The 24434-nt window shown below is 42.6% G+C and overlaps 2 protein-coding genes across 24 annotated transcripts in view; one reads left to right on the top strand and one right to left on the bottom strand.

The window, feature by feature from the left end:
* The window catches only part of PPHLN1 (periphilin 1), a 122386-nt gene extending 117210 nt beyond the window's left edge, over nt 1-5176 (bottom strand). For 6 of the 20 annotated variants that reach the window (XM_065557307.1, XM_065557325.1, XM_065557331.1 and 3 more), the window contains exon 1: nt 5031-5163. The gene's annotated coding sequence lies outside the window, so the exon portion shown is untranslated. Of the gene's footprint in view, nt 1-5030 lie in introns of all 20 variants that reach the window. The other 14 variants (XM_024100593.3, XM_024100594.3, XM_065557392.1 and 11 more) reach the window with 10 other exon arrangements.
* Nucleotides 971-23647, top strand: ZCRB1 (zinc finger CCHC-type and RNA binding motif containing 1). Of its 4 annotated transcripts, none has more exons than XM_065557402.1 (8): nt 971-990; nt 14814-14901; nt 15075-15103; nt 18608-18719; nt 18807-18914; nt 21083-21195; nt 21302-21377; nt 22749-23647. In XM_065557402.1, the coding sequence occupies exons 2-8, from the start codon at nt 14818-14820 to the stop codon at nt 22878-22880; spliced, it is 654 nt and encodes a 217-aa protein (XP_065413474.1). In that variant the 5' UTR covers nt 971-990; nt 14814-14817; the 3' UTR covers nt 22881-23647. The 4 variants fall into 4 exon arrangements, with proteins under 4 accessions (XP_065413474.1, XP_008160722.2, XP_042715019.2 ...); XM_008162500.4 differs by lacking the exon at nt 971-990 and adding an exon at nt 5185-5324; XM_042859085.2 differs by lacking the exons at nt 971-990; nt 18807-18914 and adding an exon at nt 5185-5324.
* The last annotated feature ends 787 nt before the right edge of the window (nt 23648-24434 follow it).

Genomic DNA, 24434 nt, shown 5'->3' with positions numbered 1-24434 from the left:
CACTATAATACTGTATGATATTAATCATCAGTAAGGCTACAATTTTGTCATGGAGGTCACTTGTCATCTGGGTGGGTATTTCCATCCTCCCTCCCCAGTGCTTAAGAAACATGTGGTGTGCATCAAGTATGCCTGTGCTCAACTCCCCAGCCTCAGCTGTGTGGTTTTGATGCAAATGACCCCAAATCTGGTTCACTAATACTACCCTCCTCCCTCATGAGTAAGGCTACAAATCTGTCATAGAGGACACAGATTCCATGATTTTACGAGACTTCTGTGACTTCTTGAAACCTCCAATAATTCAGCCCCAGGCAGCGGGGCTGGGGCTTCGGCTTCAATAAATCCATGATTTATCATTCATTGCCCATGCCCTATCTGTGAATTTTAATAAAAATACCTGTGCAAAAACCATAGCCTTACTCATGAGGCACACCAAATTTCAAAGCAATCCAAGTAACAGTACAGATTTTAGAGCATCTAGAAGAGTCAAGCTTTAAACAGAAAGCTGGCCTTATCCTTAACTATAAGTTCTGTTTTCTTTGTTTTATTGACACTGTTTATTTTAGTCTCCATATCAATACAGAGTACAACCATGGCACTTTAGAGCATAGACCACATTCATGGCAGTGACAGACTTCGGCTTGGCATGCTCCATGTACGTGGCAGCATCTTGGATCACGTTCTCCAAAAATACCTTTTATTATTTTTATTTTGTTGCAACAAAAGTCAATTTTATACCCTTTTAAAAATATATGTATATGTGGTACCACATTATTTTAAGATCATCGTAGTATCAGTAACACCAATTTTTGTGCAAGTTAAAAAACGTTTCAGTTACAAATATATGTACATATATTTCTGCCTCAACAAATAATGCAATTGCATACAAAAATAATTCTCTTATCAATCACAGGGTTTTTTTTTGTTTTTTAAGGTTTTTTTAAATTTGTTATTCAAAGAAAAAATGTAAGGGGAAACCTCAACATTAAGGTAAAGATAATATTAACAAAATGTTAATTTCTTGTTTGGGCTTTTTATAAACTTGTTTGCACTTTTAAATATAGTTATAAGAATGTCATAACCAAAATGTTTTAAAATAACAATTTATGCATAAAGCTAACCAAACAATTTGAACAGGTTTCCACCTTTGGCTCCCAAACATAACAAAGCATCATGAAAGTATATCCTCAAATACCCTCAAAGTACTGTATTTAAAATTTATTTTGGTTTAATTTTATAGTTGGTTTAATTTTTTATGCTTTTCTTTTGTTGTTATGTTATGTTAATGGGAAGCAGTGGTTGTTAAAGTTGTGCTTCTAAACAGTTAACAAGAGTGAAATTGGTATCACAAGCAAAATAACTCTAAAAAGCTTGGTAAAAATTCTGTTAACTCCTTTGTTGAAACAAATTGTTCATCAAGGGAAAGCAATACACCTTCTCATGGAAGATTGTGAGCATTTATTTTAGCCGTTAAGCATTACATTTTGTATGAAATATTAGTAATGCACCTCAAATGAAAAAGAATGTCTATACAACAATTGAAAAAGTATAGCGTGTGTTATAAAAGGCTCGGTCCCCTTGTTATCCATATAAAAGTCTAACTCCTCTTTTGAATCTCGCTAAATTCTAAGGGTATGTCTTCACTGGCAGAGTTACATCACTGGCAGTTACAGTGCTGCTGAGAGAGTGCTGAAGGGAAACTGCTGTTGTGTGTTCACACTGTCAGATGCTTGTGCAATAGAGTGTTCACACTTGCAACAGTATTGGGAGCAGTGCACTCTGGGCAGCTATCCCACAGAGCATCTCTTCCTCTTCTGTCGCTAAGAGTTGTGGGAAGGCGGAGGGGGTCGCAAGGCATTCTGGGTCTTGTCCTAATGCCCCATGATGCATTGCTTCGCATCCCAGCAATCCCTGTGCTTCCTTCCCCATTTGGCGCCATCTTTCAATCGTTTCTGTACTGCGTGCTCTGCTCTGCCTCTTCGGTCTGCAGGAATGGATCCTGCACTGTTGACCAATATGCTGCTCACTCTCACTAACACGTCACAAGTGGCAGTGTAGTTATTCCTTAAACTACAAAGGCAAGAGCAGTTCAACATTAATCTCGCCATGCATAGTAGCTACGACACGAGATTGCTTGTGGCATTCATGAGGGTGCTGACCACAGTGGAGATTGCTTGTGGCATTCATGAGGGTGCTGACCACAGTGGAACGCCCATTTTGGGCTCGGGAAACAAGCACTGAGTGGTGGGATCACATTGTCATGCAAGTCTGGGATGCAGAGCAGTGGCTGCAGAACTTTCGGATGAGGAAAACCACATTCATGGGAGTGTGTGATGAACTTGCCCCAGCCCTGCGGCGCAAGGACACAAGAATGAGAGTTGCCCTGTCGTTGGAGAAGCGCGTGACGATTGCACTGTGGAAGCTGGCTACTCCAGACTGCTACTGATCGGTCACTAACCAGTTCGGAGTGGGAAAGTCGACTGTTGGACTCGTGTTGACGGAAGTGTGCAGGGCCATTAATCACATCCTGCTCCAAAAGACTGTGACTCTAGGCAACGTGCATGACATTGTGGATGGCTTTGCACAAATGCGTTTCCCTAACTGCGGAGGAGCAACAGATGGTGCACATATTCCAATTCTGGCACCAGACCACCTAGCCACAGAGTACATTAATCGCAAGGGGTATTTCTCAATGGTCTCCAGGCGCTTGTGGATCACCGTGGGTGTTTCACAGACATTAACATAGGCCGGTCTGGAAAGGTGCATGATGGACACACAGAACATTGGCCTGTTCGGGAAGCTGCAAGCAGGGACTTTCTTCCCGGACCAGAATATCCCGTAGGGGAAGTTGATATGCCCATTGTGATCCTGGGAGACCCTGTCTACCCCTTAATGCCGTGGCTTATGAAGCCATACACAGGGCACCTTGACAGCAGCAAGGGGCAGTTCAACAACAGGCTGAGCAAGTGCAGAATAACTGTTGAGTGTGCTTTTGGCCATTTAAAAACTGATTTGTTAAAAAAAGTTAAAAGAGCCACACTTTTTACAATAACTAAACCAGACCTGAATTAACATAAGTCCTGATCCTACAGTGCACCCAACATGGAATCACACTAAAAGAGTATGTGGAGGGGTCTGAGTGCCCAGAGCAGTTTGTGGGTTTGGAGCCTTAGCTTCATCCTTATTCATTTTTAGTTATGACTTAACTTGGAAAAAGTCATCTACACAAAGCTTGCTAAGGGTGAAGGTATATAACCAATAACCATGAAAAAGGGAGCTGAAAATCTTGACACCTCTTTTGTCACATATCAGTTTTACATTCTTTTAGTTTACTAGTCAGAGATTACAAGGCCAGAAGGAACCAGGGTAATCATCTAGTCCAGTGGTCCCCAAACATTGTACCTCACCCCACCCCTTACCCATGTCTGCGCTTCTCACCCCCGGAGCCAGGACCCCATTGTTACTTCAAGGCCTCAATACAGCTCAAAATTATTTGTGGGTTCTCCTCAACCTGGCAAAGGTCCAGCCCACTCGCACCATTCTCTATACAAAGCTCCAGTTCTTTTGCATTTTACAAATATTAATTAACACCTCTTTAAGATAAAGAAATATCATTCATTTTACATATAGGCAGGGCTGCCCAGAGGGGGGCGCAAGTGGGGCAATTTGCCCCAGGCCCCACAGGGGCCCCCACAAGAATATAGCATTCTATAGTATTGCAACTTTTTGTTATGGAAGGGGCCCCCAAAATTGCTTTGCCCCAGGCCCCCTGAATCCTGCATATAGGGGTATGTAACACTGAAAAATCAAGGACAAAATTTGTGTCCACCTCCAAAAATTGTAGTTTAAGTGATTTGCACATAGGATGCCTGTGGCAGGCCACAGCTAGAAGCCAGTTGTTCTGGAACCCAGTCTGCTGCATTAACCACGGATTAGCTATTTTTCTTTCATGCAACATCCTTTTATTCAGTAATTTCATCATATTTAATTATTTGCTAGACATATTAATGTGTATGTCCCACAGCACATTGCAGAGATGGGTAAGCAGAAATAGCCCCATTGTAGAAATAGCATAGGCAAGTGCATAGACTGGTCTTAATCTTTCTAAAGGTACCTTAGGAACCTCAGTTAATACTAATTTTGAGACTGACCTGACTTTCTGATGGATCTTAGAAAGAATGTAAATTCAGTTTAAAACAAGACTTAGCTGCAGTATTAGCTAAGACATGAAATGCCACCACTTGGTTCCATAATTAGCCCTCCAAAGATCAGCAGCAAAGTTTGAACATGAGACCTTCTGACCCACACCACAGACCTCTACCACCTGGGTTGCCAGGACAATTTATATAGAGGGGGTGCTGAGAGCCATTGAACCAATCTGTAAATACTGTATATGACAGAAACCATTTCAAACCAGGGGGTATTGCCACACCCCTAGGTCCAGCACCTATGTCTACCACTTGAGCTAGTAAACACTTTACAAGTGGTTTCCCCAACTGCTTGGTAGGTACCAGGAAGGCAGCGTTGGGAAGAAAGATGCCTGGTCCCCTTTGCAGCTCTGGGGCAGACGCAGGGGGTAGCGGTTAGAGCAGCGGTTACAATTTGCCAAGCACAGCGCGTGGGTCCCGACGCCTCAGGAGGCAGCCTGGCTACTCTAACGTATGAGGCCTGGGTTCAGTCTCAGCTCCGACCAAAGTGACCATCATCAACCGCAGTCACATGATCCTTGGAACAGGTGTGGGCCGCACCGACCCGTCAGCGGGAGGGGAGAGGAGATGGGAACTCGTGCGCTCCCGGCTGCCTGCTCGCCGTGCTGCGGGCAAGCGGCTGCCGCGCTCCGCCCACCACAAGGGCAACGCAGGCTCGCGGGGAGCCGGGGCAGCTCAGGGTCGCAGCGGGGGCTCAAGCTGCTACCGTTCGCCCTGGGGCACGTGGCTGGGGCGAGGACCCCTCGCGAGGCTGCGCACGCGGGACCAGAAAAACCGGAAACTACCCCCTCAACCGTTCTTAGCACCGCCTCGCGCACTTACCCCCCACGCGCCGGCTCGTGGTGTCTCTCCCCTAAAGCGACAGCGGGCCCGGTTCGTGGTCCCAGGCCACTTCCGGCGCCTGTCGTGACGTAACCGGAACTACCAGCCTGCCTTCAACTATTGTCGCCCGTTATTGGTTAAAGAGCGTGTTTATTTCTGACGTTCCCGGAAGGGCGCCGTAGGAGGAGTGGGGCTGATGAGTCCGCTTTCAGCGCGCCCGCGGAAAGGAGGAAGCGGCTGGGAGTAATGTCTTCCCGCCCCGCCTGAGCTGCTTCACCGGCAGCTCCGCGTGAGGTGGGTGCGGGGGGCTCTGCGCGAATCCCGGCCCGGGCTTACGACGGCGTTTTGGTTCGCCCTCGTCCCGCGGGGCAGGGGTCGCGCCGGGATGGCTCTGGCGGAGATGGGGGGCGGGGTTGCGTCTCATTCCTACCCTCTGCAAGGGGCGTGAATGACTTTCCCCCCTCACCCCGTCCCCGAGGGGCCAGAGCCGAGGTCCCAGCACAGCTGGTCAGTGTCAGAGCTCCTATTGCTAGTGACTTCCGAGGGGAGCAGATCGGGCCCCGGGGTTGTGGCGCTGTAACTGTGTAGCCCCGAGCGGCACAGCCCCGCGTTATATCAGCATAACGACGCTTTAGAGCGGTGTAGCTGGGAAGGGGAATAAGCAATATTAGTATAACTCTGCACTAGTGCAACTGTGTCCACGCTAGGGCTTTTACTGGTGTGGCTATTTTACTTTGGTTAGGGATTTGGGTTTTCTTATTGAAATAATCACATTGGTAAAACTTTCAAGTCCTGAGGGCCTTGAGCCAGGACAGCAGTTCATTTAAAGGCTGGAACTACAGCATTATGGCTTAGGGCAGGAACTATTCATGCAGCATGTGAGTTTCTGGGTGGGTTGTAAAGACTAGAAGGTGTTTGGCTTATAGCTCAGACACAGAAAGAACCCCCCCCCCCCCCCATCAGGGATGTATCTGCAGTAGGGAAATGTTGAACTCATAATTCACTTTCTCTGTTGATGGAAGCTATAGTGCAGAGAGAGCTATGATGCTTTTACCATCCTCAGAATTAGCCCTTCCTAGAGTGTGGTTAAATAACACCGTGGTAACCTGGGACCCATCTGCTACAGCCTCCACCAGGGGAGCTGAGTCCATTGGCAACTAAGGGTTCCTGGCTGTGAATTGCAAGCAGAAATAGGCATCTCCCTATAGTCTAGATTTAGTCACCTGACTGTGAGAGGGACAGAGTTTAGGATACCTAACTCAGGCTTTGCAGATCCCAGTCTTGTTCCAGAGATTTTCTAGGCACCTGCTAGTTAGGCATTGTAACACCTAAAGTCCCTTTGTGTATCTGGGCCTTAGACACTCTGAGTCTGAGTTCCCCGTCTTTAAAATTGAGATAATAGCATTTTCCTACCTCACTTGGGTGTTATGAGGATAAATACATTTAAAGACTCTGAGTTGCTCAGATGTTATGGTAATAATGACCATATAAGTACCTTAGATAGATATGTGTAAATAACTACATCAGGTGCAGAGAGACAAGGTGAGGTAATATCTTTTATTGGACCAACTTCTGTTGGTGAGAGAGACAACTAACTCAGTTTCCCAGACCTGAAGAAGATCTCTGTAAGCTCAAAAGCTTGTCTCTCTCACCAACAGAAGTTGATCCAATAAAATATATTACCTCACCCACCTCCTCTCTCTAATATCCTGGGACCAACGTGGCTAACACAACACTGCATACATCAGGTGCAACATTCCAGGTTCCAATTTTGATGGTTTGGTGGAGAGCCCAGGTATGACTTAATACATTGTTATGGTATACTGCAGCTGCACCTGCCGACATCAGGGGATGCACTTTGACACAAGCCCGTCACAAGTGCACTGGGGGAAGATGGCACCGGCAGGACATCTGCAGCTGAGAGTAGAGCAGGGTCTTTAACCCTGGTGCTGAGCACTGTTAGTTATTCATGTTGTTCAAGAGCAAACGATTGTCCCAAAGACTACCTCGTCCTACTGGGATGAGACGGAGATTTCCTGATCTACCAATACGGGCTTCACACTATGCGACCTGAGTCATTGAGTCTTTCTTGACAACTTCCTTCACCTAGGGTAGTTAAGCACAGCTGCTAACACAACACTGCATACATCAGGTGCAACATTCCAGGTTCCAATTTTGATGGTTTGGTGGAGAGCCCAGGTATGACTTAATACATTGTTATGGTATACTGCAGCTGCACCTGCCGACATCAGGGGATGCACTTCCACAGGGGGGCTTTGACACAAGCCCGTCACAAGTGCACTGGGGGAAGATGGCACCGGCAGGACATCTGCAGCTGAGAGTAGAGCAGGGTCTTTAACCCTGGTGCTGAGCACTGTTAGTTATTCATGTTGTTCAAGAGCAAACGATTGTCCCAAAGACTACCTCGTCCCACTGGGATGAGACGGAGATTTCCTGATCTACCAATACGGGCTTCACACTATGCGACCTGAGTCATTGAGTCTTTCTTGACAACTTCCTTCACCTAGGGTAGTTAAGCACAGCTGCTGCCCTGCATCTTCGCTGCCTGTGTTCGCCATCATTTTCAGGGTTCTCATTGGACGTGTCCATCTTGCATAATGTCCAAGGCGATGTTTTGGACCAGCCTTCATCGCTGATGGCATAGTTCTAACAAGCAATCCCCTACTTCATAGAATCAATCATAGAATATCAGGGTTGGAAGGGACCAATTCCCAACTAAATCATCCCAGCCAGGGCTTTGTCAAGCTGGGCCTTAAAAACCTCCAAGGAAGGAGATTCCACCACCTCCCTAGGTAAAGCATTCCAGTGCTTCACCACCCTCCTAGTGAAATAGTGTTTCCTAATATTCAACCTAGACCTCCCCCACTGCAACTTGAGACCATTGCTCCTTGTTCTGTCATCTGCCACCACTGAGAACAGCCGAGCTCCATCTTCTTTGGAACCCCCCCTCAGGTAGTTGAAAGCAGCTATCAAATCCACCCTCATTCTTCTCTTCTGGAGACTAAACAATCCCAGTTCCCTCAGCCTCTCCTCATAAGTCATGTGCTCCAGACCCCTAATCATTTTTGTTGCCCTCCGCTGGACGCTTTCCAATATTTCCACATCCTTCTTGTAGTGTGGGGCCCAAAACTGGACAGAGTACTCCAGATGAGGCCTCACCAATGTCGAATAAAGGGGAATGATCACGTTCCTCGATCTGCTGGCAATGCCCCTACTTATACAGCCCAAAATGCCGTTAGCCTTCTTGGCAACAAGGGCACACTGTTGACTCATATCCAGCTTCTTGTCCACTGTGACTCCTAGGTCCTTTTCTGCAGAACTGCTACCTAGCTATTCGGTCCCTAGTCTGTAACAGTGCATAGGATTCTTCCGTCCTAAGTGCAGGACTCTGCACTTGTCCTTGTTGAACCTCATCAGGCTTTTTTGGGCTGAATCCTCTAATTTGTCTAGGTCCCTCTGTATCTGATCCCTACCCTCCAGCGTATCTACCACGCCTCCCAGTTTAGTGTCATCTGCAAACTTGCTGAGAGTGCAGTCCACACCATCCTCCAGATCATTAATAAAGGTATTAAACAAAACCGGCCCCAGGACTGACCCTTGGGGCACTCCGCTTGAAACCGGCTGCCAACTAGACATGGAGCCATTGATCACTACCCGTGGAGCCCAATGATCTAGGCAGCTTTCTATCCATCTTACAGTCCATTCATCCAGCCCATACTTCTTTAACTTGGCGGCAAGAATACTGTGGGAGACCGTATCGAAAGCTTTGCTAAAGTCAAGGAATAACACATCCACTGCTTTCCCCTCATCCACAGAGCCAGTTATCTCATCATAGAAGGCAATTAGGTTAGTCAGGCACGACTTCCTCTTCGTGAATCCATGCTGACTGTTCCTGATCACTTTCCTCTCCTCTAAGTGTTTCATAATTGATTCCTTGAGGACCTGTTCCATGATTTTTCCAGGGCCTGAGGTGAGGCTGACTGGCCTGTAGTTCCCCGGATCCTCCTCCTTCCCTTTTTTAAAGATGGGCACTACATTAGCCTTTTTCCAGTCATCTGGGACCTCCCCCGATCGCCATGAGTTTTCAAAGATGACGGCCAATGGCTCTGCAATCACATCCACCAACTCCTTTAGCACCCTTGGATGCAGCGCATCCGGTCCCATGGATTTGTGCTCATCCAGTTTTTCTAAATAGTCCCGAACCACTTCTTTCTCCACATAGGGCTGGTCACCTCCTCCCCATACTATGCTGCCCAGTCCAGCAGTCTGGGAGCTGACCTTGTTTGTGAAGACAGAGGCAAAAGAAGCATTGAGTACATTAGCTTTTTCCACATCCTCTGTCGCTAGGTTGCCTCCCTCATTCAGTAAGGGGCCCACACTTTCCTTGACTTTCTTCTTGTTGCTAACATACCTGAAGAAACCCTTCTTGTTACTCTTAACATCTCTTGCTAGCTGCAACTCCAAGTGCGATTTGGCCTTCCTGATTTCACTGTTGCATGCCTGAGCGATATTTTTATACTTCTCCCTGGTCATTTGTCCAATCTTCCACTTTTTGTAAGCTTCTTTTTTGCGTTTAAGGTCAGCAAGGATTTCACTGTTAAGCCAAGTTGGTCGCCCGCCATATTTACTATTCTTTCTACACTTCAGATGTTACACCCTTCCACCATCATGAGGTACAGGTCGAACTCTATGGGGCGCTCAACAATAAGCACACCTGTAATCAGATGAAGCGAAAAAGTTCAATGCCCTGGCATTTCGCGATTACGAGGCATATTATAGCCAAGTGGTGGATGATGATGAACTCTGCTTAGCCAGGGAGACTTAAAGCCAGCATTCCGTGCGATCCACGATCTCAGCAGTCAATAGGTAGTCATTGTGAATGTCATCTTGAACAACAGCCAAGGCCATCCATGTAAATCAGGTAACGATATCCTCTCACGCTGGCTTGAACATTATTACAGTGCTCAGAGCTGGATGATTTGGTAGCCACTGTGATATCAGACCCAGACACTTGTACTGACGCACCAACGTTGGATGAAGTGAAGCGAGCCATCTGCAAACTGAAAAACAGATGCGCAGCCGATGCTGATGGCATTCCCCCAAAGCTGCTAAAATGCACTATTGACCCTGTAATGGAATTACTTCTGGCCATCTTTCACCTGGTGTGGAGAATTGGAACCTTGCCAACTTCCTTAAGAAGGACAGTATTGTGATTTCGCTTTATAAGGGCAAGGGACTGTGCAGTGAATGTAAGAGCTACAGGCCGATCACCTTGCTGTCTGTGCCAGGGAAGGTGTTTGCGCATGTTCTGCTGGCGCATTTGGAGCCCCCGCTGCATCGGAAGCGTCACCCCTAACTGTCAGGCTTTATGAGGAACAGGTCCACAAGCGTTTTGGTCCTCTGCTTGTTGTCAGAGATACATCACGAGGTCAAAAATCCCCTGCACATGGCGTACGTCGATCTTAAGGCTGCATTTGATTCAGTTGACACTATGGAAGCCTTAAAGGGCGTAGGTGTCCCAGCCACTCTGCTGGACTTGATTAGCGAGTTGTTTAAAGGAACCACTGCCCATATACATCTTGGGAATTAGAAATTGGCATCTTTTAAATCAGTATCTGGTGTCAGGCAGGGCTGTGTCCTGGCCCTGCACAGTTTTGTTAGGCAATGAATTTCATAATGCAGTGTTCCATCAAATCCATAGCCATTAAGACAGGTGATCTTTCGCTTTTAGACAGTGGTGGCCAACCTGCGTCCCGCGGGTCGCGAGACAGTTTGTTTACATTGACTGTCTGAAGGCATGGCCGCCTGCAGCTCCCAGTGGCCAGGAGTGGCAAACCACAGCCACTGGGAGCTGCGGGTGGCCGTATCTGCGGATGGTCAACGTAAACAAACTGTCTTGTGGCCCACCAGCGGATTACCCTGACGGGCCACAGGTTGACCACCACTGCTCTTAGACCTTGACTATGCGAATGATGTTGTTCTTCTAGTACAGAGCCTCAACAGGTTTCGCAAGGTACTCCAGCAAATGGAGGAGGAGTTGGCTAAGGATGGCCTCCATGTTAATCGATCAAAGATAAATCTGCAAAATCTAGGATCAAGTCCATGCACAACCCCAATCTCATCGAATAATGAAACTGTTGAAGCACTATGTAGCTTTTGCTATTTGGGTTCTATACTCGCCAGTTCCTCCAGCTCTCACATGGAGGTTCTCCACTGGATGGGCATTGCAGTGTCTGCCCTGGGTCATTTACAACAAATATGGAATAAACGTCATCTTGGTATGACAACCAAGTTCAGGATCTGTTCAAACTGTTTCCTCTCCACACTGCTGTATGGTTGCGAAACACGGACACTATGCTGCTCAGACTAGGCAAAGCTGGGGGCTTTGCCAATGTTGTATATTGGGCATAAAGTGGAATGGCTTTATCTATAATGCAAATGTTTATGGTTGCTCCAGTCTACAGACTCCTGGGGCCATTGTCTGCAGATGGTATCTTACACTTTTCGGACATGTCGCGAGAATGCCACAAGACATTCCAACGAACGCCGTTTTCTAGATGACTTGTAACATCCGGGATAAAATTCCACCAACCGAGGAGTGGAGGCAGCCCAGAGGCAGACCTCCTATTACATGGGAGCATCAAGTCTGTTCCGACATTAGATTCTCAGCTCGTCAAGCTCTTGCGACTGCACAGGAACGGAACAAATGGCATCCGATCACTGCTGCCGACTGTTTGGTTAAGCATTGAAGAAGAAGATGATATATCGGGTGTAGTCAGATCCAGAAGGCAGGATGGCTGCTGGTATCACAAAACAAAATACAGGAGTGGAAATCAAGGCAGAAGAACTCGTATCCAAAATTGGTTGACCTGAATGTGGATTAGTTCAGCAGTGAATGTGGGTTGTTTAAATGGGTCATAGGCCAAGTGTAGAAAAGTTATGTTGCGACTCAGCAAATCAATCAGAGCCTTGAACTTGTTATTCTCTATCTCAGTAAGGCTTTATCCCTAACTTGAAAAGGTCAAATTTATACTGAAAGACATTTTCAAATTTTGCTTCTAAGTCACAAAAGGTAATGGCAGGAAAAAAGTCACATATATAGATTGTTGCACAGGTTCTGCACCCCAAGGTTGCTAAGTGGTTGTCACCCAATCAAGCTGTCTAATGTTTGTCAGCCTGCAGACCATTGTTCTGTTCACTAAAATGAGACCTGCTGGAGAGAGTCACAAGTTGTAGGAGAGTTTAGCTTATGGTTTTCTCTTAGGCAAACTAATTGCCCTCTATCCATGGAACAAGCTTTACCCATTCTTCTCTCTGTCCCCCATAAGGCAGAGATCCATAATGCAGAACCAGTATAGCTTTTAACATTTCCTTTGAATACAGCACTTTGTGTCTGGATAACCACACTTATGGCCATCTATTTGGAAGGCATGGTGCCTGTTCAAATTGGTTAGCCTTGACTTAGGACATTTAATGCCAGGCAGTAAGGGAGTCTAGGATTATGTGGGCAGCCTACATAGCACCACAAGTAACATCTGTCCTTCATTGTGAACCCTTTCTGTGTTTTTATTTGCATAACCTTTATCACCTCATATACTTGTGCCAAAAGAAATACAGTTCCTAAACAGAGAAGGGAAGGAAAGGAAAACTCAAAAGCTCAGTCAGTAGCTGCCACCCACACAGATTGCATTGCAGCAAGCACGTAGGAAATGAAGGGGAAAGCACTTGGGAAATCAACGTGTTATAGGAATGTACTCTCTACAAGTTGTTGAAGCAGAGTGCTAGAAAATATCCAGGGTTTGATCATGGTATGGCAATAGTCATTCCTTAGTTAAGGGTGAAACTAGCCTCCCTTTATAAATCTGTATTTTTTTTTAACTGTCCCCCTGGGAACATCTGCAAAAAGAAACCAATCTCCTTACATTTCACTTCTTGTATCTCATCCCAGGGTAGATATTTGCTGGGAAGTTCTAAGGAAAAAAACAGAAAAAGTTAGTTTTTCAAAAATTGTCATTGATTTTTTATTTTTTTCCCTAAATCTTTTTGACTTGTATTTCATTGGCCTACAAACTCAATTTTTTTAAATTGTCCTTGGGAAGTCCTTGATTTATAATAAATGCTACAATAAGGTACACAAGAAAGGAATTAACTGGGGTTTCATTAAAGACGGTTTATGGCACAGGAAGGCTGGGAGAGAAGGGCCTGAGGCAGACATGCCAAATCCATGAAAAAAACGCAGAAATTGATCTTGGTTTTGGCTTACTTGGCTTATGAGTTGCTTATTGGCTAGTTTTTGGCTTGTTGCTTGTTTTGTTTTGATTGGCTCTGGGCAAGTGGGGGAGAGAGTCAGGGGTGCACAGTGGGCTCACCACAGTCCCAGACTGCACACCGGGGGATCCAGTCACATAGAGTGTTGGGCTTCTTTGGGATTGGCTTGTTTTGGCCTTGTTTTGAAATGGGATTAGCTTGATTTTTGGCTTCTTGTAAAAGTTGGGGTGCTTATTTACTGCATGAAAGTTGGCAACTGTGGCCTGAGGAGAACAGGGAAGTGTTCTTTCCCCCGCCCCAAGCCAAAGAAGCAAGAAGGAACTAGGAAACTGTCCATCTATCTTGCTCTAGTGCTTAAAGGACACTTTGTTAATTAAGGACAGTTTGTCATTTTGGTATTCTTTGTTTACTATTTTGTTCTGGATTTTGAATCAAGCCAAGACTGCATAATGAGCCAGAAACAAGAAATGTTCTATGCAGAGTTGTGTGCCCCTTAAATGTCAGGATGGAGTGACTTGGTTGTTCTCTCTCTCCTTCCCTCCCCCTTTTCCTGTTACAGCTACAATCTGGCCCACGTTCACACAGAGAGCTGTTTCCACATGTGCATATGCAGTTTTAAAAATAATTTATATTTTATAAACAACATAAAAATGTAAACATGGATGAGGGCAGAGAGAGAGGGAAAGGAATGGTAGAAGTGGTGATGGACCAAGAGAGTATGAGACAGGACTGGGTTGCAAGAAGCTGTGCTGCCTAGTCTGCTACCTCCAGAGCCTCCTGTGTGGAGAAGGGAGTGCATGTAGGAGAGATCCTTAAAGAAAGGGGGGGAAAGGAAAATACTGAGTTCCGCGGAGACGTAGATGCAGGGATATAGGGGGCGTCAGTTACAAGGAAATGAAAGAAAAACATAACTGTTTGGTATGATAAATAGCCATGCTAATTTTTAAAGTTAATGAATTATTGTATTTTTCCCCCCCAATTATTGAGGTATTGGTTTGAAGAGATTTGTTGTTTATCTTATCAGTATGGATTTCTAATGTTGAACTCAGCTGACCTACATTTTGCATCCAGAGAGGCAAATCATTCAATCCTTATTCAAACAATACTTTCATTAACTTCAGGAATTGACCAAAATGTCTAATGATAAATGGAATAGTACCTGTTTTATTTAGTCTGAAAGCTGAATTTATTTCACAAGTCATTCAAAGCTCATTTTAGTAGAGTTGGCTTGTGCCAACTTTACTGAGTTTGTCCTGTCCTAGTCAATTGGTAAGTCATGAGCAATAATACTGCTTTGATTTTTCCTTTACACTGTGGAACATGAAAGTGAACATTGATTTAATGTCAAACTGTATAGGGAAATCAAAGCCACGTTACCACCCACAGTTTTAACATATGACTGTACAATATATATTTGGAAGAGCTCATCTTTTTATTTAAATTAAGATCACTTTATTGAAAACAACTAGTTAATCTCTCTCTCTCTATCCCCAGTAAAATGAGTGGTGGGTTAGCACCAAGTAAAAGCACAGTGTATGTGTCCAACTTGCCCTTCTCTCTGACCAACAACGACTTATACAGGGTAAGCACATCTGCGTGTAAAAGAAGTTGCATTATTTAGATTAATATGCAGCCATTATGTAAAATGCATCATCTGTGTCGTGTATATTTTAAACTTTTGTGAACTGTCATTTTGTTACAGTGTTTGATTTAACAACAGACTGCTAAACCTATATATAATGCTCTTTGTTTCAGATTTTTTCCAAGTATGGGAAAGTTGTTAAGTAAGTATAAACATGGCCTGGCATGTTGTTTTTCTTCAAGTTGGTCTCCAATATTTAGAGCTTTTTCTTTCTTTATGTACTTTGTACACTTAAAATTTATTTTAAGCATGAAGTAGAGAACTGTATTGAATCTTTTTTTCCATATTTAATACAGTGTAAATTTAATTGCACTCTTGTAACAGTTGGGAGTTTCTTGCAGTCACACTCATGATATAAGTATACATCAGAGACTAATAGTGTTCCGAAAGTCGATTCCCTGGAGCAAGCAGGATATTGTTATGTACTAGGATGCCTCTCACTGAAGTGCTTTAAATAAGACTCTTATTTTACTAACCTTCCTCCTCACAAGTGTGGACTCTATATGACTTTAGACAGTTTTGAAATGAGTAGACACTTCTAAATACTAGCCCCGGGCCAGTGATGAGGCATTTAAAAATAAGATCCGAAGAAGTGGGCTGTAGTCCACGAAAGCGTATGCTCTAATAAATTTGTTAGTCTCTAAGGTGCCACAAGTACTCCTGTTCTTTTTGCGGATACAGACTAACACGGCTGCTACTCTGAAAAAAAATAAGATTGTTGATCTCACTAGGATCATAGCAAAATGCAACCAGCTGGTATTAGCTCTTAGTCTCAAAATAGATTCTGAGACATTGAAGAAAGAGAATTGTAGCTTCAAGGCTCCAGCCCCTTCTCGGGAAGATAAACTTACCAATACTTTAAAATGTAAACCATAATAAAATACATCTTCAGTATACCTTCACAATCAGTAGGAAATGCCCATCAAACCACAGGCAATAGAAAAAATAATTTCTAATTCATTTAAAGGTAGTGGGAAACCTTAACTGGGTATGCTTAGTATAAAAAAGGAGCCCATTTCATCTTTCTCTCATTTCAAAACGGAGGTTCCTGCTTCATCTCAGGACATAAGCAGACACTGATCTGTCTCTCTTTGTCACTTCAAGCTTATAAAGTCCCAAGCAGTCCTTTTTCCTTAGGAAAAAAATTAGAAAAATTAAAGGGGTGAAAATGGCAGAGACTGAACCAGGGACAAAATAAGTAAGAAGGCCCAGTAAAGCATGTGATGGCCATTTCTCCTATTTGTATCTTTTCTGTTCAACACCAAGATGACTGATCTGACAAGTGGCAGCCTTAAGTTGAAAGCTCACCATTCAGAAAGGGGTTCCATAAACTGTTAAGCCCAAATAGTAATTAGTCTTCAAGTTTTATTATTCAATGTGATTCAATTCAAGCTTTATAATTCAATTTTTTTACACCTCAAAAGTGCTTTTCATTGTCAGGCCTAGTCAGAGAAATCTGTATGCTTTTTATATCTGCTATTAGAAGTAGATCCACATTTTACCTGTACCTCTCCTTAAAAAGTGTTTGTTCTCTTTAGTGTTTTGCTGCTCACTGCTATGTTCTCTCTAAGCTGCGTGGCTGCACAGCCGCCCAGGAGTCAATCAAGTGCCATGCACTTGATTAGCAGAGCTGCACACATAGAATATCAGGGTTGGAAGGGACCTCAGGAGGTCATCTAGTCCAATCCCCTGCTCAAAGCAGGACCAATCCCCAACTAAATCATCCCAGCCAGGGCTTTGTCAAGCCTGACCTTAAAAACCTCTAAGGAAGGAGATTCCACCACCTCCCTAGGTAACCCATTCCAGTGCTTCACCAGCCTCCTAGTGAAAAAGGTTTTCCCAATATCCAACCTAAACCTCCCCAACTGCAACTTGAGACCATTACTCCTTGTTCTGTCATTTGAGTTGCATTTATTTTGTTTTTGGATAAAGAATCTGCACAAAACTGTTTTTGGGCGCTTAACAACAAACAAGTAAGCTACAGAAAAATGCCATGGCAAAAGGTACCACTGAGAACAGTCTAGATCCATCCTCTTTGGAACCCCCTTTCAGGTAGTTGAAAGCAGCTATCAAATCCCCCCTCATTCTTCTCTTCTGCAGAGTAAACAATCCCAGTTCCCTCAGCCTCTCCTCATGAGTCATGTGCTCCAGCCCCCTAATCATTTTTGTTGCCCTCCGCTGGACTCTTTCCAATTTTTCCACATCCTTCTTGTAGTGTGGGGCCCAAAACTGGACAGAGTACTCCAGATGAGGCTTCACAAATGTCTAATAGTGGGGAACGATCACGTCCCTCGATCTGCTGGCATTGCCCCTACTTATACAGCCTAAAATGCCGTTAGCCTTCTTGGCAACAAGGGCACACTGTGTTGACTCATATCCAGCTTCTCGTCCACTGTAACCCCTAGGTCCTTTTCTGCAGAACTGCTTGCTAGCCATTCGGTCCCCAGTCTGTAACAGTGCATGGGATTCTTCCGTCCTAAGTGCAGGACTCTGCACTTGTCCTTGTTGAACCTCATCAGGTTTCTTTTGGCCCAATCCTCTAATTTGTCTAGGTCCCTCTGTATCCTATCCCTACCCTCCAGCGTATCTACCACTCCTCCCAGTTTAGTGTCATCTGCAAACTTGCTGAGAGTGCAGTCCACGCCATCCTCCAGATCATTAATGAAGATATTGAACAAAACCGGCCCCAGGACCGACCCCTGGGGCACTCCGCTTGAAACCGGCTGCCAACTAGACATGGAGCCATTGATCATTACCCGTTGAGCCCGACGATCTGACCAGCTTTCTATCCACCTTATAGTCCATTCATCCAGCCCATACATCTGGTGATGTGTGTTCAAATTTCCTTCCCCCGGCTTCTCTGCAGCTGTGTTGCTCCTGCCCTCTGCCTTGGAGCTGCTGGCCAGCCGCTCCTGGGACCCTCCTGCTTCCTTTGCAGAGCGGAGGGTAGGGGAGGGCACTGATGTCAGGGTGTCCTCCTCCCCCCTGCCCATGTACCCCATCTCTGCAGAATGGGGGACAGGGCTCAGGGGCAGGACAGAGCTGCTGGCAGGTGCTACAGTCTGAATGAGCTTTCTGGTGATTGCCTCTCTGCTTAAAGAGACAGTGCATGGTGTATCATACACTTCCCCAGCAGCAAGCACATAGACACTGTCTCTGTGTCTCTCACATACAGGTACATACACATACTCTGGTGTTTTTACTTCTTGGTACTTCCTGCAATGCACATATATTCTCTGTAATTTTATTCTTTCAAAGTGCTGTTATTTTCCTTTTTTTGACTGCTGTGCATCTCATAATTTTATTTCTCTCTCATACTTAAATTTAATTTTTTGACTAGTGAGTTCTAAAATGCCTAACCTGTCCTGGTTGGAGTAATTATCCCTATGGTAACTTTTTAAAATATATATTATATCTAGGTTTTTTGTTTCTACTGGTGGTGCACATCCGCACATTACCTCGATATTGGCGCACATAACAAAATTCATTCCGTACATGGATGGATAAAATTACAGGGAACATTGGCTCGTATAATTAACAATTATATTTAACATAAAGCTGATACTTGTGGGTATTTATAAGTAATGAAAAATGGCTTGATAGGATTTTTCCCCTATCAGTAACTTGGTTATATGTTTATTTTCAGAGTTACTATTATGAAGGACAAAGACACCAGGAAGAGTAAAGGAGTTGCATTTATTTTGTTTTTGGATAAAGAATCTGCACAAAACTGTTCTCGGGCGCTTAACAACAAACAAGTAAGCTACAGAAAAATGCCATGGCAAAAGACGGGGAGAGTTCAGATTTCTCAAATGTGGACTCAGGTTTTTTTCCTTTTGGTTTAGTTATTTGGAAGAGTGATAAAAGCAAGTATTGCTATTGACAATGGAAGAGCAGCGGAATTCATCCGTAGACGTAACTACTTCGATAAATCTAAATGTTATGAATGTGGGGTGAGTAAATTACACGATGGATCTAAAACAAATGTTTCCATCTTTGTTCTTGGTTTATGTTGTCACTAGTCTTGCCCCACATACATCACATCATTCCTTGTGGTAGCAACATGAAGCTCACATCAATATTTTCTCCACTTCAGCAATGATTCTAGCCTGGACTTCTCTGGGTATTTGGGGTCTTCTAGAAATATGACTACCTGGTAACTATAAACATATGTGCAATCAGCACTGTAATATTATAATCAATACATCTAATGCTGTATTACAAACAAAAGTATCTATTTTTTGTTTTATAACAACTGTTCTTTCTTCTACACCTCTGAAACTGCTTGATGCATTTGGAGAGGAGAAATGTAAATTATACGAACAAGCCTGTGTAGCCTTTATTTTAAACTGAATGAATTGATAGTTCTGTGGTAAATTGCAGTGAGAACAGCTCCTGTTGCTACAGTTTAAAGATAAATAGGGTGGAGATTTGGAGGCTCTAGGAACACACAAAGAATGAGGACCGTAGCCACAAACACAGTTACAAGTAAAAATTATAAGTTACACTCACATACCCATTTACTCAATCTGAGAGAGTACATGTACTGGGCCAATGTCATATCCATACTCACGTACCCAAAGATTTCATAGAGTAGGGTAGATCTTCAACAGGTGGTCATAGAGATGGGGTGGTTCCTGCTTGGGACATCCCAATGAAGTCTTCCATGGGTCTTCCTCCCTTGGGGTCTTCCCTCCTGTACCCAATCAGGGAACCTCTTTTATATTGTTGTTCTGACCACATCTAACACCTTATGCATATACATGAAGGTTTCAACCCTCTTTTCTTTATCTGTATTTCCACACACCATGAATATTGGGGTGCCTTGTTTTTCATTGGTTGTTGTCTTTCTTCATCTTATTCTCATTAGCATCTATGCACAATGTGTCCTGCAGTCAAAGCAGGACATCCCATGATGTTATAATCAGGCATCTTGCAGTCTATACAGCTACATTATAACATATTGCCTGTAACATCACTTATTGGCCCATTCTTTCCAGTCATCTTGTAATCTTACTGGCATAAGGTTATTCTTCGGTTACTCATTCATGTCAGGTTTCAGAGTAGCAGCCGTGTTAGTCTGTATCCGCAAAAAGAACAGGAGTACTTGTGGCACCTTAGAGACTAACAAATTTATTAGAGCATAAGCTTTCATGGATTACAGCCCACTTCTTCGGATGCATAGAAGTGGGCTGTAGTCCACAAAAGCTTATGCTCTAATAAATTTGTTAGTCTCTAAGGTGCCACAAGTACTCCTGTTCATTCATGTCAAGCATTTGATAGCCATACTAGGCTGTAGGCTAAGCTAAACTCTTACGGGCCTCAGCCTGTAGGCTTTGCATTCGAGCCATGCTTTACTTATGTACCTACGTCCTATACTCTTATCACTCCTAAATACTCATCAAGCGTATACTTCTATAATCCTACAATTTAAATCTATTTAGCACACATTGATTATATATGAAATAGCATATGAGTGCACCATAACACCAAATAACACAATGATAGATGGATGATAAAATGAACTAATTGGATGCAAGTATGTGAGGGAGAGGATCATTTTTATATATATATATATATATATATATATATATATATATATATAACACCTATTTTCTATGAATTTAGATACATCTAAGCAAATTCCATACTTCAGATTAAGCTAAGATTTTAAACTGAGTTTTGGGTCATTTTAATATGAATAATATTAATAATAGTTATTTAAATACCCATTCTTACCATCTTAAAATCAGAAATGTCATTGCTATCATGATTCTCTGACCTCAGATACTGAGGACCATGTGTGATCTTGAGTGTAGGTTACTTGCTAGTGTATTCAACTTTTACAACAGCCAAATAAAAATGTGTTGTTTTCCTTTATAGTTGATTCCAAAGCATAACTTGTGACTAGCGTACAGTATATCTGCTAACTTTTCCCATTTCCAGGGTAAATCTGCAAGTAAGGGTTTATTTTATTTGCATTCTACATACCAGTGCAACATTCCTCTTCTTTTATTAAAACTGCTGCCATTCTGAATTGTTTAATGTTAATTTTCCTAAGGATATACTTAGTGCCATGTTTTTAATTGCTTCTATTAACCTATGTTTCTTTTTCTCTAAGGAAACAGGACACTTGAGTTATGCTTGTCCTAAAAATATGCTAGGAGAACGTGAGCCTCCAAAAAAGAAAGAAAAGAAGAAAAGGAAGAAAATAGTTGAACCGGAAGAAGAACTGTATGGGCACCTACATTTAAATATCCACATTCTCTTTACTCTTATTGTACTGTGTTTTTAAAATGAAGTGCATCTGTTTTATATTTTTACTTTTTACACTATTTAGTGAGGAAGAGGAAGAAAGTGAAGATGAGGGTGAAGATCCTGCCCTGGATAGCCTCAGCCAGGCCATAGCTTTTCAGGTACTAAATTGAATTACAGTATGTATCTTTGTTTCTAAACAATTTTTAAAGCAACTTCAAATAAAAATTACAAGCATCTAGACTATATAACACACATACATCTATACAGCAACCCTCCCTTCTGTGGTATTCTGGAAAGTCATCCTCACCGTTTTCTAATCTGTCCAAAACATGGTGAATATTGTCTTTTTTAATGCTGCAACCATGTCCAGCCCTTCCTAAAATCACTCCACTAGTTTGCTGTTGCCACCCATGTCAGATCCAAACTCCTCATTCTTACCTTCAAGATTCTTCACAACTTTAGTTGTCTAGCTTGATGTTGTCACTTCTGCTCCCCCAGCCCCTCTTGACTCCTGACATCATATTTGCTTAGCTCAATCTGGATGCCTCTCAAAAAGCCCTTTTTCAAGACTCACTTATCAGTGTAACTTTATAGGATTTAAAAAAAATCTAATCCATCATGACACATATGATAGACTCTCAGATTTTTTTTATTTAAGTTTATTCTGCTATCGGGTTTTGTTTCATTATAGAGCCTGCCATGAAATTTGGATCTGTGTTCAGATTAAAAAACACATACACAAGTTCAGGGAGGCTCAGCTTTATAATTATTTATTATTATTCTGGTAATTCATAGATCTTAAGACCCGAAGGGACCATTAGATCATCTAGTCTGAGGTACATAAAATCCCCCACCATCCACCTCCCCAAAAAAGCCCTTCACTAATGGAAAATAGAGGTCGAGAATGTAAACGCTAAAAAGTCAGTAAATACTTCAGTACCCATGTGAGGTATGTATAATAATTGGAGTGAGGGACTAGTCCCACTAAAATCAGAACCAGCCAAACTTTCAGCCTTTACTTGAACAAAAGAACTTTTATTTTGGGTATGGACTGGTTCATTCATTCTTTCAATGACAAAATCTCAGTTCCTTGTTGTTTCCAAGGCTTCTCTACTAATGTCAACCCACAATACAAAGTATACTTGGCTTCAAAGGGTTTCCAACGTATACTGTAGTCTTAAGGCTCATCTATATTTGCAAGTAGGTCAGTTCCTTACAGTGGTTGTTGGCAGTGGGTCTTCCTGCACTGGTGCTGAAGACTGTTTACCCACTAGCATACAAGGGACAACAGCATTGTTTTCAGCATCATTTCAGAATTCATTCTGCCTCAGGTAATCAGTCCATTTAAGAATGCTAATGAGGCCTAAAATTATTTTTGTTTAATTGTTATTCCAAAAGAGTCTAATACACACACATTAAATATTACACCAAATAATATTTGCATTACTGCATTTAATGTATTGCATAGTACCTATTACTTTTTATCAAAATAATAGCTCATATTTTCCATTTTTGCAATTGCATTGTAGCAAGCCAAAATTGAAGAAGAGCAGCAAAGATGGAAACAGACTGTAGGAGAACCTTCAACGTCTGACGATTCGAGAAGACCACGGATTAAAAAAAGTGCATATTTCAGTGATGAGGAAGAATTTAGTGACTGATTTATATATACATAGAGAGAGAGAGTGTACATTTGTACAGTATTACAAAGCTGTCTGTAATATAGCTTTGTTTTAGAGCTAAAGAAAGTTGCTGCTAAAACTTGTGCTATTATAAATTAAACAAAAATACTAATTTCTAATGATACTTCTAATACAATGTCTGGTTTCAAATATCATGTTTCTGAATTTTTAATTTGAGTTTAGCATCCTGAGTTAGACCTGGATCCTTCAGCATGTAACATTGAGGCCTTAATGTTTCAGCCCTGGGTAGAGGGACAAACCCAAGGCTTGTGCACCACTTAAGTTCTGTTTGCAAGTGGAGCTTGCTTTGGTCCGTCCTCATGGGGCTGAATTTCACCCTTAGTGACCATTATTCTAAAGTGTAGGCTGTTATAATAGGATAACTGCAAAATAGAATCTAAATTGCCAACTGCTATGTTATAACTTTAGTCAGTGTTTGTGAAACAATTTAGCAAGTTGCTGTTATTTAAGAGGAACATTAAAAGGCTTTATTCTGTTTTTGTTCTGGATCTATGTACAGTTTTAGTAATTAATCATTGCTTATCATAAAACTACTATTGAAAATACAATCTTTCTGGGAATCACAAAAGTTAAGTGAGATGTGGTGTTTAGGAATGTTGTTTACTGAAAATCTCCATGAGAATTTTTTAAAGATTGCTGGCAATTTTATTTTAATGCATTAGAGGAATATGTGTATTTTTAATGAATATGCTTTCTTTTTTTAAATAAATATTTGAAGACTCTCAGTGGGATGGAGGACTTGCTGCTGCACTCTTATTCAAGTGTAGAGAAATAGTATGACTTAATTACTAATTGTTTACAATGTTAGATCAAGGCTAGGTGACAATGCATGTGTTTCATGCTAGCAGTTCTCTATCTTGGTATTTATATTGTTCTCATCATTATGATACCAGAATGCTAATAACATAGTGATTTTTTTAGAGCTTTATGTTCAAAGCACTTTACAAACACAAAGTAACTTTTACAATATATCTGGTAGGTAGGTAAGTATTATCCCCAATTTACAGATGTGGAAACTGAATAGAGAGATAAAGTCCTTTGCCAAAGGCTACAAAGCAAGCCAGTGACAGAGCTTGAATTAGATATTGTCTTGCTGCTGTAATTCCTTCAGACTACATTTCCTTGAAGGTATTTCATTAGTGAAAACTCTTCCCAGTTTAGTCTGTTGTCACTGCACTATGTATACTTACTTTCTAGTACATATACAGAGCAAATTGATTGGCACCTTTTTAAGAATCAGAACATATACTGGTGGTTCATAAAGTGTACTGAGGGTTCGTCAAGCTTGTTTTGTCATGCAGCTCTAGTGACTTTTGCAATAAGCTTGTACACTCACCTGTCATCTTCCCTCCACCCTCGTTCAATTGATCACTTTGGATTCAGACACTTAGTGTACCTGTGGGAGATAATCAATCTGGAAGGGCTTTCTGTCTGTCTGTCCACACACGTCACCTGCTCCTTCAACATCACCAGGATCTTAGTCATCCATTTTTAACAGTGTTGCAAAAATAC

Source organism: Chrysemys picta, chromosome 1 (assembly GCF_011386835.1).
Source record: "Chrysemys picta bellii isolate R12L10 chromosome 1, ASM1138683v2, whole genome shotgun sequence".
Taxonomy (NCBI): Eukaryota; Metazoa; Chordata; order Testudines; family Emydidae; genus Chrysemys; species Chrysemys picta.
The sequence above is the reverse complement of the archived record's forward strand: the minus strand, read 5'-3'. Positions and strand labels throughout refer to the sequence as shown.

Coding starts and splice junctions, on each gene's coding strand:
- ZCRB1 (XM_065557402.1), top strand. CDS start 14,818: ATGAGTGGTGGGTTAGCACCAAGTAAAAGCACAGTGTATGTGTCCAAC. Junction 14,902..15,074: donor CCAACAACGACTTATACAGG/GTAAGCACATCT, acceptor TCTTTGTTTCAG/ATTTTTTCCAAGTATGGGAA. Junction 18,915..21,082: donor CTAAATGTTATGAATGTGGG/GTGAGTAAATTA, acceptor TTTTTCTCTAAG/GAAACAGGACACTTGAGTTA.